Source organism: Miniopterus natalensis, chromosome 6 (assembly GCF_054644295.1).
Source record: "Miniopterus natalensis isolate mMinNat1 chromosome 6, mMinNat1.hap1, whole genome shotgun sequence".
Lineage (NCBI taxonomy): Eukaryota > Metazoa > Chordata > Mammalia > Chiroptera > Miniopteridae > Miniopterus > Miniopterus natalensis.
In genome coordinates, this window is record NC_142086.1 from 37,641,987 (window position 1) to 37,657,736 (window position 15,750).

Here is a 15,750-nt window from a genome sequence, read left to right on the forward strand (position 1 = left end):
GGTGCCTCAAAATGGTTACCAAACATGCATTACGTATCTAACTACCTGACAGCATCATAAACAGGGCCTGGACCATAAAAGACAACTGACCTAGGTGAGGGGATAAGTTGTTATCTAACTGAAATTCTGAAGGCTGACCTTCCGATATGCTTCCCAATATCCTTCCCGCTTCTTATAAGCACAGCCCAGCATTGTTTCCACCTCCACAAATTCTGCCTTTGTTTCTCTCCAGGCAGTGTGACCTTCTGAGTTGTCACAGGAACTTCTCTCTCTGCTCTTGTCAGAGCCACAAGTAAAGGACAATTCACACTGGCCTACCACTCTGAGCTTTATACTTGCCTGTGATATTTTTCTTTTCAGCTGTTATAAGGAAACCCATTGTCCAGTGCAAATGGAAAAAGGGAACTCATTTGATAACATAAAAAGACTCACCTCTATCTAAAGATCAAATATCATTAAATGATCAGGCAGTCCGATGCACATATTACATGTAATATAAACACTCATGAACTGAGTGTTTGGCCTTTGAGTAAATTCACAGTTAAGTCTTGGCAAAGGCATATCTTTATCTTGTTTTTAGGTTACACTAAGCAGAATCCCCCCCCCTCATGTAGAATAAAGGAGACCCAGCATTATTTATATCATGAGTTAGGCAAACATGAAAAACACAAAAGTCCAAAGTCAAAGTTATGCATGCCTGCAAGATTAGAATTGCTCACAGAAGGGGGAAAGAGGTAAACTAAGATTAATTTATCTGCAGCACTATTCTCCCGGACCCACAGAATACATGGCCTTAATGTTTGGAGGAAAAAAAGCCTTCTGTATCTTAATGTCAGTTGCATTGTGACACAAAGGCCTGAACATTGGGGGGGGAAAAACAACAAATAAAAAAAAGTAAGATAAAGTATTTACCTTGTTCATTGTTTCCTCCATTAAGCAGGAGTTCATCGTTTTGCCTTTTTAATTCTGTTATATATTTAAAGGCTTGGTCCAGGATCATATTCTTGCTCTGCCAAAGAAAATTAACCATTTAAAAGTTTCGCTAAAAGGTAAGAACCTGTCAGAAGAAACTTAAAGTGTTGGTTTTATCATACATATGTGATACGTATCTTTAAAATATTTTTAAATGCACCATATTCAAATGCTTCTACTGTTCATCTTTCATTTGCTGAGTATTTACTGAGCATCTACTATGTGTCAGGCTCTGTCCTAGGCACTAGGGATATAATAAAACAGGAAAAGTTCCTGACCTTGAGGAATTTTATATATATATGTAAATAAGCAAGTGGTAAGTACTGTGAAGAAAAATAAAGAAGAGTAAGGAGGGGCCAGAGAGATGGCAGAAGTTACTTTGTGTATAGACTGAATGTTTGTATCCCCCTACAATTCATGTTGAAACTCTAATCCCTGCTATGATAGTATCTGGAGGTTGGGATTTTGGGAGATACTTAGGTCATGAGGGTAGATCCCTCATAACTGAGTTGCCCTTAGAAGAAAAGACATGAGAGAGGTGACTGCTCTCTCTCGCTGTTATGTGAGGACATAACCAGGAAGAGAGGCCACACCAGGAAATGAACTGGCTAGCACCTTGACCTTGGACTTCCCAGCCTCCAGAACTGTGAGAAATAAACTTTGGTTGTTTAAACCACCCAGTCTATGCTATTTGTCTTATAGCAGCCCAAAATTTCTAAGACACTCTGTTATAATCTATTTTGTTTAGGGATACTGAGGAAGGCCTCTCTGTAAGGCAACATTTATGCACAACCCTGAAGGAGTTACAAAGAAGTGTATATGCCTTGGAGGTATCCACCTGGAGGAAGAAGGTTCAGGTAGCAGAATCAGCAAGAGTAAAGGCCCTCAGGCAGGGCCCTGTTTGGCTTGTTGGAGGAAAGTAAGGGGGTGAGCTGACTAAATTATATAAGAGAAGAGGTAAAAGAAGAGGCACAGTGAGGGTCTTCAAGACCATTTAAAGATTTTAGATTTTAGTATTATTCTTTACTCTGTCAACCAAACTACAAATTATTCCAAAGAATTGGTTGAGAAAACATGTCATGCTCCCAGTATATGTCATTCCTAGGCTTTTCAAAAAGATTGTATTTTATGTCAAAGTGTTGTTTTATTCTTTATTCTTAATTAATAATTTTAAAAATTGAAAACATAATATATGCATATGGCAAAAGAATAAATAATCTGAAGGGATATATAATGAAAACTAATATTCCTTTGGGCTTTAACCTTCCAGACCCCTTTCCAGAGGCAACCAATGTAAAGTTACCTGTGTGCCCTTCCAGAATATTCTATGCCAATGTGTGTATCTTTTAAATCCAGATAGGATACTATAAAAAGTAAGTTACTGTTTTTAAAAAAATATATCTTGGAGATACTTCTATACAGCGTTTAGATATCTTTATCTATGTCATATCTTCTAAAGGCTGTATTTATTTTATTTACCTATTACTGATAAACATTTAAGCTGTATAAGAGGCATTTTGGTTTTTTATTCTTCGGCTATTAAAAATGTTGCACTGCTTGCCCAGCTGGGCGTGGCTCAGTGGTTTAGAGTCAACCTGGGATCCAGGCAATCGGGGTTCGATTCCCGGTCAGGGCACATGCTTGGGTTGCAGGCTCGATCAATGACTCTCTCATCATTGATGTTTCTATCTCTCTCTCCCTCTCCTTTCCTCTCTCTGAAATCAATCAAGATATATTTAAAAAAAAATTTTTTTCTAAATGTTGCAGTGCCAACTGCAATTGAAAAACATAAATTATATATTTTTAAAAATATGTCTTTATTGATTTCAGAGAGAGAAAGGGAAAGGGAAGGAGAGACAGAGAAGCATCAATGATGAGAGAGTCATTGATTGGCTGCCTCCTGCATGCTCCCTACTGGGGATCAAGTCCACAACCCAGGCATGTGCCCTGACTGGGAATCGAACCTCGATCTCCTGGATCCTAGATCGATGCTCAACCACTGAACCACACCTGGCCAGGCCATAAATTATTTTCACGCAGGAACCAGTGACTTAGGGCTTTGGTTCACCAAGTTACAATTCTGGGTTCCTTAGACTGAGTCGCAAAAAAGACCCAAAGTAACCTAGTAAACACTTTAGAGAGAGAAAACTGATATTGTCCTTTCTTAACTCAAGAGTCGAGACAAAGGCAGAACTTGACTGTGCCCACTTACTGCCTCTCTACTACAGATGCGGGTGGGGATGTGTAGCAATAGTAAAGAAAATCTTAATCTATTCAGCTTCTGGGAGTCAAATACTGACTTCCATTGCACATTCTAAGACACCAAGGAAGCAAAAGGATTATGGTTTCCTTTCAGAGATACTCATAGGAATGAAAGCCAAGAGCAGGAAAATAAGATTTTACTAGGCAAACACAAATATTTACTGAGCAGCTACTGTACATTAAGATACGGAGGAAGAAAACAGTCAGAGGACATAGTATCTGCCCTTAAGCTTGCTATTGTGTTAAAGAAACAGAATGTACTCTTTTAAAAAGTCTAAAAAACATTTATGCAAGACTAAGTACCACGTTGTAGGGGAGAATGAAAAGAAACTGAAGTGTAAGACTTCCCAAGGGAGGCAGTGTTGAGAAGCGAGCAAGTTGATCTGGCCCTGCCTCCGAAAGCCTCGGAAGGTTCAGGACTGGGAAGCTCTTCAGCTGCCACAGGAGGTGGGGTGAGAGGTATGAGGTTAAAAATGAGGGGACTGGTGGGAAGATTCTTCTTATGCAGCAGAAAGAACCAACCCCCATGCATTCTATGCAGCTGGATGACTTCTCTTTCTGCCTCAACCACAGGAGACAAGTTTGTTTTCTGTGATATGTAACCAGAGAATTTCAGCCACAGGGATACTTGGCACGGAAGTGAACACGATGAGGCTCCTGAGTGAAAATGGGGGTAAAGTAAAACTCTGCCTCCTAAAGCATGGACCCTCGATGGTTCACTTCCCTGACCCAGCTTCCAGAACAATGGCAACTAGCCTCATACTCTTCCCACATCTAGGTATAGGGCTAAAGGATTCTGCTCTGGGAAATGAAAAAATTAATAGCTACCCCCAAAACAAAAAAAAGCTACAAATACTGATATTTTTGAGTTTCACAACAACACTAGTTCACCAACTAATCACTCAACAATCAGGGCCACCAACAGACAAGCCTAGTAGATCAGCTTTTTAATGTCTCATTCTCAAATATGAAAAACAACTAAGGATTACTAAACATTTCAGGAAAGTCTCCAAAAAGACAAAACATCAAGACAAAGGGGCGGGGGGGGGGGGGTGCAGATCAGAAGAAAAAATCAACACAGAACACAGAAGAAAACTTTTTAAAAAAATCCTGTAACATTCTCAGAGATCAGATGAAATTGCCTCCATGAAACATGTGGCATGAAAAGAAGCAAAGAGAGTAAGAAAAAAGACTGTTGGAAATTAAAAATATGAGAGCTGAAATTAAAAACAGAAAAGTTGGAGGAGACCACCAATTGAAATTGAAAAGGAAGGGGAGAGGGTTCCAGAAGTAGTGTTTCAAAGGAAAAAAAGGGAAAATGGAAACTATATGGTACATTTGACCATGTAGAAACTGTACTAAGAGACTGTTAGTAGTGTGGAAAAAATTAAAGAGAGGTATATAGAAAATTAAGCAAATGTAAAACAATGAGGCAATTATTGACTCCAAAAAAACAAAAGTTACATATAAAATGAAACATAATATAGTGCACTTCTTGGCTCAACTATAAACAATACTTAGATGATCTTAATAATATAAAAAATGAATGCCAATTTAATCAAAAGTAGTAGTAGAGCCCTGGCTGGGTGGCTTAGTTGATTAGAGTGTCATCTCACACCAAAAGGTTTCAGGTTCCATTCCAGGTCAGGTCATATACCTAGGTTTCAGAGTCCATCCCAGGTCGGGGTGTGTACAGGAGGCAACTGATCTATGTTTCTCTCTCACATCCATGTTTCTCTCTCTCTCTCTCTCAAATCAATACACCTATCATCGGGTAAAGATTAAAAAAAGCTGCAGAATTATATTGGGAGGATTAGAGAAGGGGGAGCCAAAGGAGAAGCATAATAGGAAATCAATAGATATATGTAAAACAGAAAATAAGATATAATAATATAAGCTTGTTATTTTGAAATAGAAAGGTAAATACCAGAAGCAGCTGAGAATAATTGTCTCTAAGGAGCTACATTAGAATTGAGAAGCAGTAGACAGGAGACTAATGTTTGTTGTTTTCAGCTTTTTAGTGCTATTTGCTGTGTGTATATATTAATTTTTGCATATATCAATTTGATTAAAAATACAATTGTATTAACCAATGTCACCCCAATAAATTCAATAAAAAATTTTTTTAAGAAAGAAAACTCACTAGAAAAATGGGTCAAAAACTAGGTACTACATGAAAAGGGAACATAAAAATACTTAATTAACACATAAAACAATAATGGTTTTTCAAACTAGTTTCAAACATCTTTAGATTCAGGGAAATGCTAATAAAAACCATGAGATACTGCAATACCAAAAAAAATTAACTTAAAAAGATTAATAACACGGCCCCAGACAGCATGGCTCAGTGGTTGAGCATCGATCTATGATCCAGGAGGTCAAGGTTTGGCTCCCAATCAGGGCACATGCCTGGGCTGTGGGCTCGATTCCCAGCGGGGGGGCATGCAGGAGGCAGCCAGTCGATGACTCTCTTGTCATTGATGTTTCTGTCTCTCTCTCCCTCTCCCCTCCTCTCTCCGAAATCAATAAAGATATATTTTTTATTTTTATTTTAAATATCTCTTTATTGATTTCAGAGAGAGGAAGGGAGAGAGAAAGAGATAGAAACATCAGTGATGAGAGTCATTGACTGGCTGCCTCCGGCACGCCCTGGACTGGGGATCGAGCCTACAACCCGGGCATGTGCCCTGACCCGGAATCGAACCCTGACCTCCTGGATCCTAGGTCAATGCTCAACCGCTGAGCCACGCCCAGCCTGGCAAGATATATTTTTTTTTAAAATTAAAAAACATTAACACAGGGCTGGGAGGAGGGAACGGGGACATCTGTAATAGTGTCAATAATAAAAATAAAGATTAAAAACAAGGCTAACACAAATTATGATATCCCATTACAATGGAATACTGTTGGGGGCAGAAATGTTGATCATGCTCCGTTGATCATGACTGTTAGCTATAGTTATAAGAAATATTAATCATTTGGAATGTGATCCATTCTCCTTAACTGCCTATCATTATGGAAAGATTAACAACCTTGTTGCAGAAATATAGGGGTCCCAGAGGTGCTCCACCATTTTTGCACACCCCCAGCCTGCATCGCCTCCACCTGCAGGCGCCCCAACCTTTTGTAACCTCCAGCCTGCATTTCCTATAACTTGTTAACCATTATATCCATTCTTACTCCTTTTTGCCCACTTCCCCATGTAATCTTTGCCCTTCTACCCAATATAAGGAATTGGCTCATGGGGGAAGGAGGGTAGAGCAGATTTTATGTGAACGAATCCCTCTGCTCTCCCATTTTGCAGGCAATATTGGAATAAATGCTCAAATGATTCAACCTTGTCTCTACTTAACTGGCTGAAGTAGCGATAGGCAGCCCGGACCCACTATGTCTGGTTTCAATACTATATAACTATTAAAATGTTAGGAGAACACATGAGGAGGTATCTACAACCAAGTCTACTGTGTACCACTGAGTGAAAATACAAAGCAGGTTATAAAGCTACACAGATATATTCACAAAGCAATGTCTAAAAAGGTGTAGAACAACACTTTTAATAGTGATTATAACTTTGGGAGTGGGATGTCAATTTATTTTTTAAACTTTTTTATGCTTTCCATATTGTTTCCATTTCTATTAATTTGTTTTGTTTTCAGCGAGCATACTTTATGCTCATTACCAGAAGAAACAAAAAACTATCTTCCTTAGGGAAAACTGTCAGTTTTAGTAAACTGAGATTTAAGTGGAGGTTGATAGGACGTTGAGAACAAAATAAAGAAGAGATCCTTAGAAGATTCTAAGTAAGAATTTAAGATAGTAAAGAACATGATTGGCAGAAAATAAATGCCTTGTAAATACAGCTGCACACATATAAATGTAATCATGGGACTGAGTAATTTGAGATCCTAAAGCTCCAGAAATGATATGATCCATTTGATCATATAGAAAACTATACCAGAAGACTGTTGGGAGTATGGGAAGAATTAAGCATAGCTATACAGAAAAAAAGCAAATTAAAAATTATGAGGCAATTATTAACTCCAAAAAACTATTCATGACAGGCAACAAAAATAATCATTGTGAGCACAGAAACAACAGGGAATTATCTGTTCACAAGTTATGAATAAAAATGAGTGGACTTCTTACCTGCTTCAGCGCAGGGGAACATGGGATCAGCTCTCCTATTCTGTTAATCCCAGCATTGATTTTTTTCTTCCTATGCCTCTCCACTAGAGAGGGGAAAAAATCCATTTATCAAACCTACAGCCAAATTGCTTCATTCTCCCTAGGTAAAGAAATTTTAGGCAAAGAAAAACCTAAGAAAATATTATCAAATAGTATCTACTGAGACTAACTATAATAAGATTTCTAAGAATGTCATATATTAAGTCTAGTGTTATGAAAACTGATATAGGCAATACTTTTATTAGCACTTTAAAGAATGAAATCTATAATAACTAAATTCAAATTATAAACAGAAATTGCTAATATTACATTACTGTTAGGCAATTATCGTATTGTATTTCAGGTAATTACTAGAGATTTTCATAACCAAATTTCAAGAAACCACTAATAAGCTACATTACTAGAAAGTTGCCTCTTTATAGCAGATGGACAAATGAAACCTTCCTAAACAGATTAAAGAACCTTAAAACACCTTTTAGGATGACTAGACGACATCTGTGGAACAAAAAGAGCTATTAGTTATAACTTAAAATAGACAAGAAATGGCAATGGTTTGGTCTTTTCTATGGGGTCTGGGCTGTTCACTTTGGCCCATAAGATTATTCCCATCCAAGAGACTTAGTAACTGACAACTTCTCAATGAACTAAGAAATGTTCCAGGTTTATGTGCTACAACTTTAAAAGTTGTATAGAAAGGTCAAGAGGATACAAGAGATGATCTTTAAGATACTATTAGTAGAAACATTAGTCTGGCTTACTTACTGTTAGAAAGTTTTCTAAAACCTTCCTGTCTAACAAAAGATTCCAGTGCTTCTAAAAGAATGATCTTTCAGATTGTAGCATAGGTAGGTCTTGTTTTGAAAAATATATACTTTTTGCTTCATAATCTAACTATAAGGACACCCTTTTCAATGACATCTTATCACTCTCAATAAACTGCTATCAGAACATATTTATAGTACCATGTGACAGCTAACTCCACTAAAACATTTAGGTCAGATAGCCAAAACAGATTAGATTTAATTCATATGGCCAAAAAAAAAAAGCCCACAAAAAACAAAGCAATAAAGTATAGTTCACCTTTCTTCTGAATTCTCTAACAATAGTATTTTTTGTTACCTAGGAGTGGAATTTTTAATGCGTAGAGGTAAAAAAAAAACCCAAAACAGTAAGACTCTATCCACAGTGATAAAGGGGAATTCAAAGGTGGTCAACTTCCTTATGGGGAACTGCAATATTCCACCAGTTTTCAACACATCTCTCCATAGATAAAATTTTCCCCAGGGTCCTTAAGGAAAGGAATATATCATTTATAATATAGGTAATAGAGATTAACTTAAAAATTCTTCTTAGATCTCAGTGAAGTCCATGATGGAAAATAAATGTTATAAGATGTACAAAATTATACATATATGCACAATTTCTTCTATAAATGTTTATCTGGCTTTGGCCTATAATTTTAATGTTTGAGATAAAATTTAATATTTATTTTCTACACTTCTTCCTATAATTGAGGACTCCACAACTTGACTTAAGACTGTTCACATTTCAGCCAGGCTGGGCGTGGCTCAGCGGTTGAGCATCGACCTAGGATCCAGGCGATTAGGGTTCGATTCCCGGTCAGGGCACATGCCCGGGTTATGGGCTGCAGCCGATCAATGACTCTCTCATCATTGATGTTTCTATCTCTCTCTCTCTCTCCTTTCCTCTCTCTGAAATCAATAAAGATATATTTAAAAAAAAAAAAGACTGTTCACATTTCAAATAGCTTTAAGATCTACTGCCTGCTGCTCATCTCTTCCCCGTTCCTCTAGGCAGCCAGGACCCTCTGGAATTTCTGCAAAGTCATACACTCTCTGTTCTATTTGGGAAAAGTATATCTAGAATCACTCAAAATACTAAAATCACTGAGTGAGTGAAATCACTTAAAACACTGGCTCCAGGGGTATAGTAATCCTTAAATTATCTAAATAGACAATAAATCAGAAGATGATAAGCCATCTTCATGAGCTGCAGGGGTGTTTGGTCAATTACAATCAATACAGAAATACTTTCCTACAATGAATGAATAATGATTTTATACTTATAGCATAAAATATTATAATAAACTGCAATATAATCTCATTTTGAATGCAAAAATTTTAACAAATAAAATTTAAATTGTTTCTACCTGCATTGTGTGTCTCCCGGTTTTTCTTTCTGAAACAAAAAGTGGAGATAAAAGGAACATGAAAATAATAGAAAAACATTTTCACCAATTTATATTTTGAGAACCATAAAAATAAATTTTATGAATTTGCATTTGTTGTATCAATAAGAACTATCTGAAGAAAAATTTTCTTAATATATACAGTGGTACCTCGGTTTTCTAATGCAATCCGTTCCAGAAGACCATTCGAGTTCTGAAACATTGGAAAACCGAGGGGTCAACAGCCGACAGCTAGACCTCAGATCTTGCACTCAGCGGAAGCTGTGTGACATGTTCGACTTCCGAGGTGTGTTTGAAAACCGAAGCACTTACTTCCAGGTTTATGGTGTTCGTAAACTGAAATGTTTGTCAACAGAGACATTTGAAAACTGAGGTATCACTGTATTACGGTATGAAAACTTAACTGCAGATACATCAATATAAATTTAGAACCCACAATTTTTTTAAGTAACTACCATTCTTTATTCTTCCATACCCACAAGCCACTGGTCAGGAAGTAAATAAATCACTGAAAATTATTTGAAAAATGTAATTAAGGAGCTAGTCAACTCTCAAAGTGATGTGCCAAGTAGGTGACTTCTTGCCCTGGCACCCAGGCTGAGGTTGAGGTGAGTGTGTAAAGCAACAGTAGAGAGGAGCCAGGAAATCCCCAGCGAGGGAAGTATGGCAGCCACCAGCAACTGCACTGACAATTGGCATTTCAGTCATCTTTTGCTTAAATTTTCTTAAAACCTAATCTACTAAAAACACTGATTTTCCCTTTCAGGTACCATTTCTCAATACATTAACATTCTCTAACAGTTACTGGATAAGAAAAGATAATTGTGATTTTAATACTAATGGAAGCATTGACCATGTAATTCCAAGCAGAAACACTGGACAAAATGCTAGAAATCCAGAAGGGGGGTATATAAAGAACTAGAAATAATATTGAACTGCTATGCATATTGGCATTAATGGTTTCTAATGTCACAAACTGTGTATTCAGACTGACTTCAGCCTCAGTGAACTCAGGATCTACAAAGACTAATCCTGTATAGAAGTAAAATTTTCAGGAGAAATTAAACATTTAGAATAGATTTGGTATTATACTTTTCACACTGCTGATAGAATGAGGGCAGGTAAATTTTAACTATGTACCCCTTTCCATAAACCTTTTTCTATTTATCCACATATTTTAGAAGAGTAATGACTACTTATTTAACAAAGCGGGGACTAATTCTGCTTATCTTCTGAAACTATATTATTTTTGAACTGTGGCTACATACCTGTGCTGCCGTTTTGTAGGAGTCTCATTCTCTGTCATTTCTGGCATGGTTACAATGACAGGAGCCTACAAGGCATGGAAAGACACAGTAAGTTTAAAATCATTCTAGTATCTCAGGGAAACTGATTAATAGCAACTTGGTTCAGCCCGGCTGGCATGGCTCAGTGGCTGAGCATCGACCTATGATCCAGAAGACCGCGGTATAATTCCTGGTCAGGGCACATGCCCAGGTTGTGGGCTTGATCCCCAGTGGGGGGCATGTGGGAGGCAGGCGATCAATAACTCATTGTTGACGTTTCTATCTATCTCTCTCCCTTCCTCTCTCTAAAATCAATAAAGACATATTAAAAAAATATATATATATATAGCAACTTGGCTCAAATACCAAATGCTAAAAAAATAAATGACATCATGAAAAAAGCACTGGTTTAAGTGTTGGGGATAGAAAAAGGGACAAAGATATCATATCTAGCAGATAGAGAATAAGATGAACATCAAATGTGAGGTGTAGCCAGAAAGTGCTCGAGAAGTCTGGCAGAGAGAAATACCACTAAGGGCCTGGAAATCAAGAAAAGCTTAAAGGGGATGTGGATTTGAGCAAGACCTAGAAAGACAGGTAAAATATACTTGAGTTAGGAGAGTATGTTCTTTGTTCACGATACTGTTTGTTTGTGACACAAAATTTAAACTAGAACAATGGACCCCCCCCCTCTCTGAACACAGAATAAACAAAGTGACAAGCAGATAAGCATGTAATATTCCATACATGGAAGCAAGCATTCATTCACTCATTTACTAGGCTTCTTTCATTTCAAACCACTAGAAGTCTTATGTTATCATTTGAGAGTCACTAAACTCTGAGTATGAATATGAAAATTCTATTTATATTTAAAATGTCAAGATAGTAAAGAATGTATATACTGTAAGAAAATATACACATGTGCCAAAAAAAGCCTGAAAGCAAATACATTAAAATATTAATCATAGTCATATAAGGCCAGCAATATGAGGTGATTTCTCTCTCTTTTCTGATTTTCAAATATTCTGTAATGAAAACCTAACTGCTTTTAAATCTCAGGAATGGACAACCTTTCAAAAGAGGTCGTCTGTCATGTTGGCCTACCTGTTCTGGGACACTGGAGAACACACAAGCGTGGTTCACCAGTTTTCTAAGAGAGAAAGAAGGCAGCAAGTATGGACTCAGAAGTCAGCACAACCATAAAATCTGGTTCTGCCATTTCCTAGCTGTGGGGTCCTAAGCAAGTTATATAACCTCTTGTAATCTCGACATGTTTCATCTACAAAATGGATCATAATCACAGTATCTAGATCACTGGGTCATTTCAAGAAAGGAAGGAAAGAATGCAGGGAGAGGACAACAGCACAGGTGCCTAGCAGTAAGAATTCAATAAATGTTAGCTATGAACATTAATGAGGTATTTCAGGTGAAGGCCTTAGCCCGGGAAGGAGGCGAAGGGTCCTGGGAAATAAGCAGAAGTAAATGCAGAGAAGGTGATGACAGGAATGCTGACAGAAGCAGTATGGGGAGAAATGTGTGCTTAAGACCCACTTTCAGCAGCTTATTCCACCTCTCCGTAACACTTGTGAAGGTACATATCCGCCTAAAAGCAACACACTCACATTAGATGACCATATAATGATAATGTGGGACACGTGAGAAAATAAATCCGTCACCTTTCTCATGCAAGGGCTTGCAGAATTTCTTCACTTTTGATTCCTGGCTTCTAACGCCTCCCGTTTATGATCCAAATCTATCATCTTCTGCCAGAAGATGGTCTATAAGTTATGTTTTCTTCTTACTACACAAGAGAAAAATCAATAAATGTTTATAGCAGCACGTAAAACAAGAACTGGCGATCTATGGCATGCAGGCAGATTTTCACTTGCAAGGTAATAAATGTAGTTGCTTTCAAAAGTCACTTTCCTATGGCTTACCCATGCTCCACCCACACAGAGAGGGTAGTACTGCAGCTACTGGACGGTGGGAGCCCAGGTGATTCTCTCCTTTCCCGTAGGCATGCTCACTATCCCCCAGGTTCTCCTTGTCCTCCACCTAGCTCTTACACTAAGGCCTGTCCTTAATTATCTTTCCTTCAATCCCCCCTTCTCTCTGGTCAGAGTGACTCAAAATTTACTCAAGGACCTTCCACTAAGGGAGTGACACTAGGAAGACAGGAAGACAGCAAGACCACACTCAGACCTGTGCATTGCATGAGCTCTGTAAACCAAAATTAATTTTGGGCTGTAATAAATAATTACAAGCATTTATTTAAGCAAAAAGAGCTGCCACCCAGAAGACAGATTCAGGTAGCAACCTAAATTGTGACCACCAATATAAAGGAAAGGCCGTGGTGTTTTTTTTTATAGCGAAAGTTCCCACCCAGGTTTCCATTAGGTCCATTTTATGTAAATGAAGTATCCAAATTGTGCAGTTCTGATTGAACAGGGCAGGTCTCACTCATGGCTATTAGACTCTTATTTTCATAAAATCTGGGCCCTCAGTAGACACTGGGGAGTCCATCTCAGCAGATCAATCCCTTCTCGAGGTTCATATCACATAACCTTTCCTCTCAGGAAACACGACTCTAAAAACGTGTCGATTTGGGGGCTCATCCCAGATGAATGAGAAGCACTGAGTAGAGCCCAAGAATCTGTATTTTCAACCAGGTCTCTAGGTGGTTTTTCTTTTTCTTTTTTTCCTTCCCCCCAGCCCCTTCATTTTTTTTTTTAAACAAAAATGTTTGAGAAACTTAGCTCTAGGGCAATGCTTCCTAAACATTCTTGATAAGAATTATCAGAAGGTACTCATTAAAAATACAAATAAATTCTCAGCCCATCCCAGACCCACTGAACCAGTCTGTAAGCAAGAATTCCAATCTCTAAGAGGGGGGTTCCCAAAATTTAATAAGTGCTCCAAATGATTCTCATCAATAAAACTTAGAAACAGGCAAATATTTTTAATTGGTGAAATTTCAGGCATCTGACTAATATCCTATTGTAGGAGAGATTATTTGGAATGCGGCCCGACAGCTGACCACGTAATTTTATCTACAAACCAGTAAGGTCAGATTTGCCTCATACCCGTGAGTCAACATTTAATCATTAGTATCAAGTTCCAGTTGCTCTCCAGTAGCATTTTTAAAAATTTGCAGATTCATGCTACAATTAAGAAACATGAAGTACAAGTTCTAATTTTCTAAACACCTAGTGTCATTTAACGCAAATGACACTAAAGGCCTATCATATAAGTTAAACGCATTCATTGCACTATGGTGAAAGCCAGCAGCTCAGCTGAAAAAGGTATATAACTGCAAATTAAAAACATCCAGTTTACTAAACATTACTATAAATATCCATCTCGAACCAATATTTTAACCAATTCAATTACATCTCATTCAATACAAACTAATTTCCAAGTCCAAATCCTACTGATATTAAAATTGGATTCCTGACGTTAAATAAGAACATTTGGCCCAGCCGGGCATGGCTCAGCGGTTGAGCATTGACCTGGGATCCAGGAGATCAAAGTTCGATTCCCAGTCCGGGCAGTGCAGGAGGCAGCTGATCAATGACTCTCTCATCATTGATGTTTCTATCTCTCTCTCTCCCTCCCTTCCTCTCTCTGAAATCAATAAAGATATATTTAAAAAAAAAAAAAATACTCTGGTTTCTCTTCAGATCGTATAAATCTTTCACCTTAAAAAAGCAAAAAATACTTGTTGGCATAAGGAACTATATAATATTGTCACAAACCTTTGTCCACTTATTAATCTTCTAATAAGGAAGTGACACTTTTCATACAGTATTTATATAACTATATAAAAATATATCCTTTAAAATAGGTAAAGCCCTACCTAGTTTTGCTCAGTGGTTAGAGAGTCAGCCCACAGACTGAAGTGTCTTGGGTTCAATTCCAGTCAAGGGCACGTACCTTGGTTGCTGGCTCAATCCTGCCTTCCCCCTTTCAGGGGTGTGCGGGAGGCAACCAATCAATGTGTCTCTCTCACATGGATGTCTGTCTCTCTCTCCCTTCTACTCTTTCTGAAAAGCAATGGAAAAAATATTCTCCAGTAAAGATTAAAAAAAAAATTCTTTTTTAATATTTAAAGTGCTGTGGACAAAGGGGGGGCTCTGTACTCAATCAACAAAAAGGAACTTCACAGGGTGATCTCATTATAAATTCCTAACTGTGCAGGTCATGTGGGCAATCACAGCCCAGGCCTATAAAAGGTTTACCTTTGCCTTAAACAAAGCCTGTCCGTTGCTCTTGGGAATCTAGAGTAACACACCTTGGGAATGCCATGAGCAATCCTCTCTTCCAGACCCCTCTGAAAAGTAACCACCCTAAAGGGAGCACATAATCTGTTCACTATAAAGTAATCTTATCAGAGGTTCCCTGCCTTGCTTTTTCCCACCTTCACATAATGTTCTGATGTTCCCTCCTTAATCCCAAATATATAAAAGAAACTGCAAAACTATCAATATCCAGTGTTTGTGATCTTGCTTCCTGGCATGTCCTCAGTGTGGATCAAATGACCTCATAAAAATTCTCTGCAGGTTTGGACATTCTTACATTGACAGTGTCATGAATTTTTAAAGAAAGACTTCAAAATGTTACATTAGTAATCCATGAATTCTTTTTCATGGTAAGAAAGGATTATTTCTGAAAATTAGTCATACCCAATGGTTCTCAAAGTGTGGTCTTTATTTTATTTATTTTAGAGAGAGTGAGGGGGAGGGAGGAAGGAAGAGGGAGAGGGAGAAGGGGGGGGGGGACAATTTTGTTTTTCCATTTATTTATGCATTCATAGTTTGTTTCTTGTATATGCCCTAC

The 15,750-nt window shown here is 37.8% G+C and overlaps 1 protein-coding gene across 1 annotated transcript in view; it reads right to left on the reverse strand.

Moving 5' to 3' along the window:
- Positions 1-15,750, reverse strand: part of USF3 (upstream transcription factor family member 3) — a 46,395-nt gene that overhangs the window by 14,230 nt on the left and 16,415 nt on the right. The window contains exons 2-6 of the mRNA XM_087818168.1: positions 12,591-12,715; positions 10,897-10,961; positions 9,590-9,618; positions 7,381-7,463; positions 913-1,009 (exon numbers count right to left, since the gene is read on the reverse strand). Coding sequence (XP_087674294.1) covers positions 913-1,009; positions 7,381-7,463; positions 9,590-9,618; positions 10,897-10,961; positions 12,591-12,599 — 283 coding nt within the window. The 5' untranslated portion in view covers positions 12,600-12,715. The remainder of the gene's footprint in view (positions 1-912; positions 1,010-7,380; positions 7,464-9,589; positions 9,619-10,896; positions 10,962-12,590; positions 12,716-15,750) is intronic.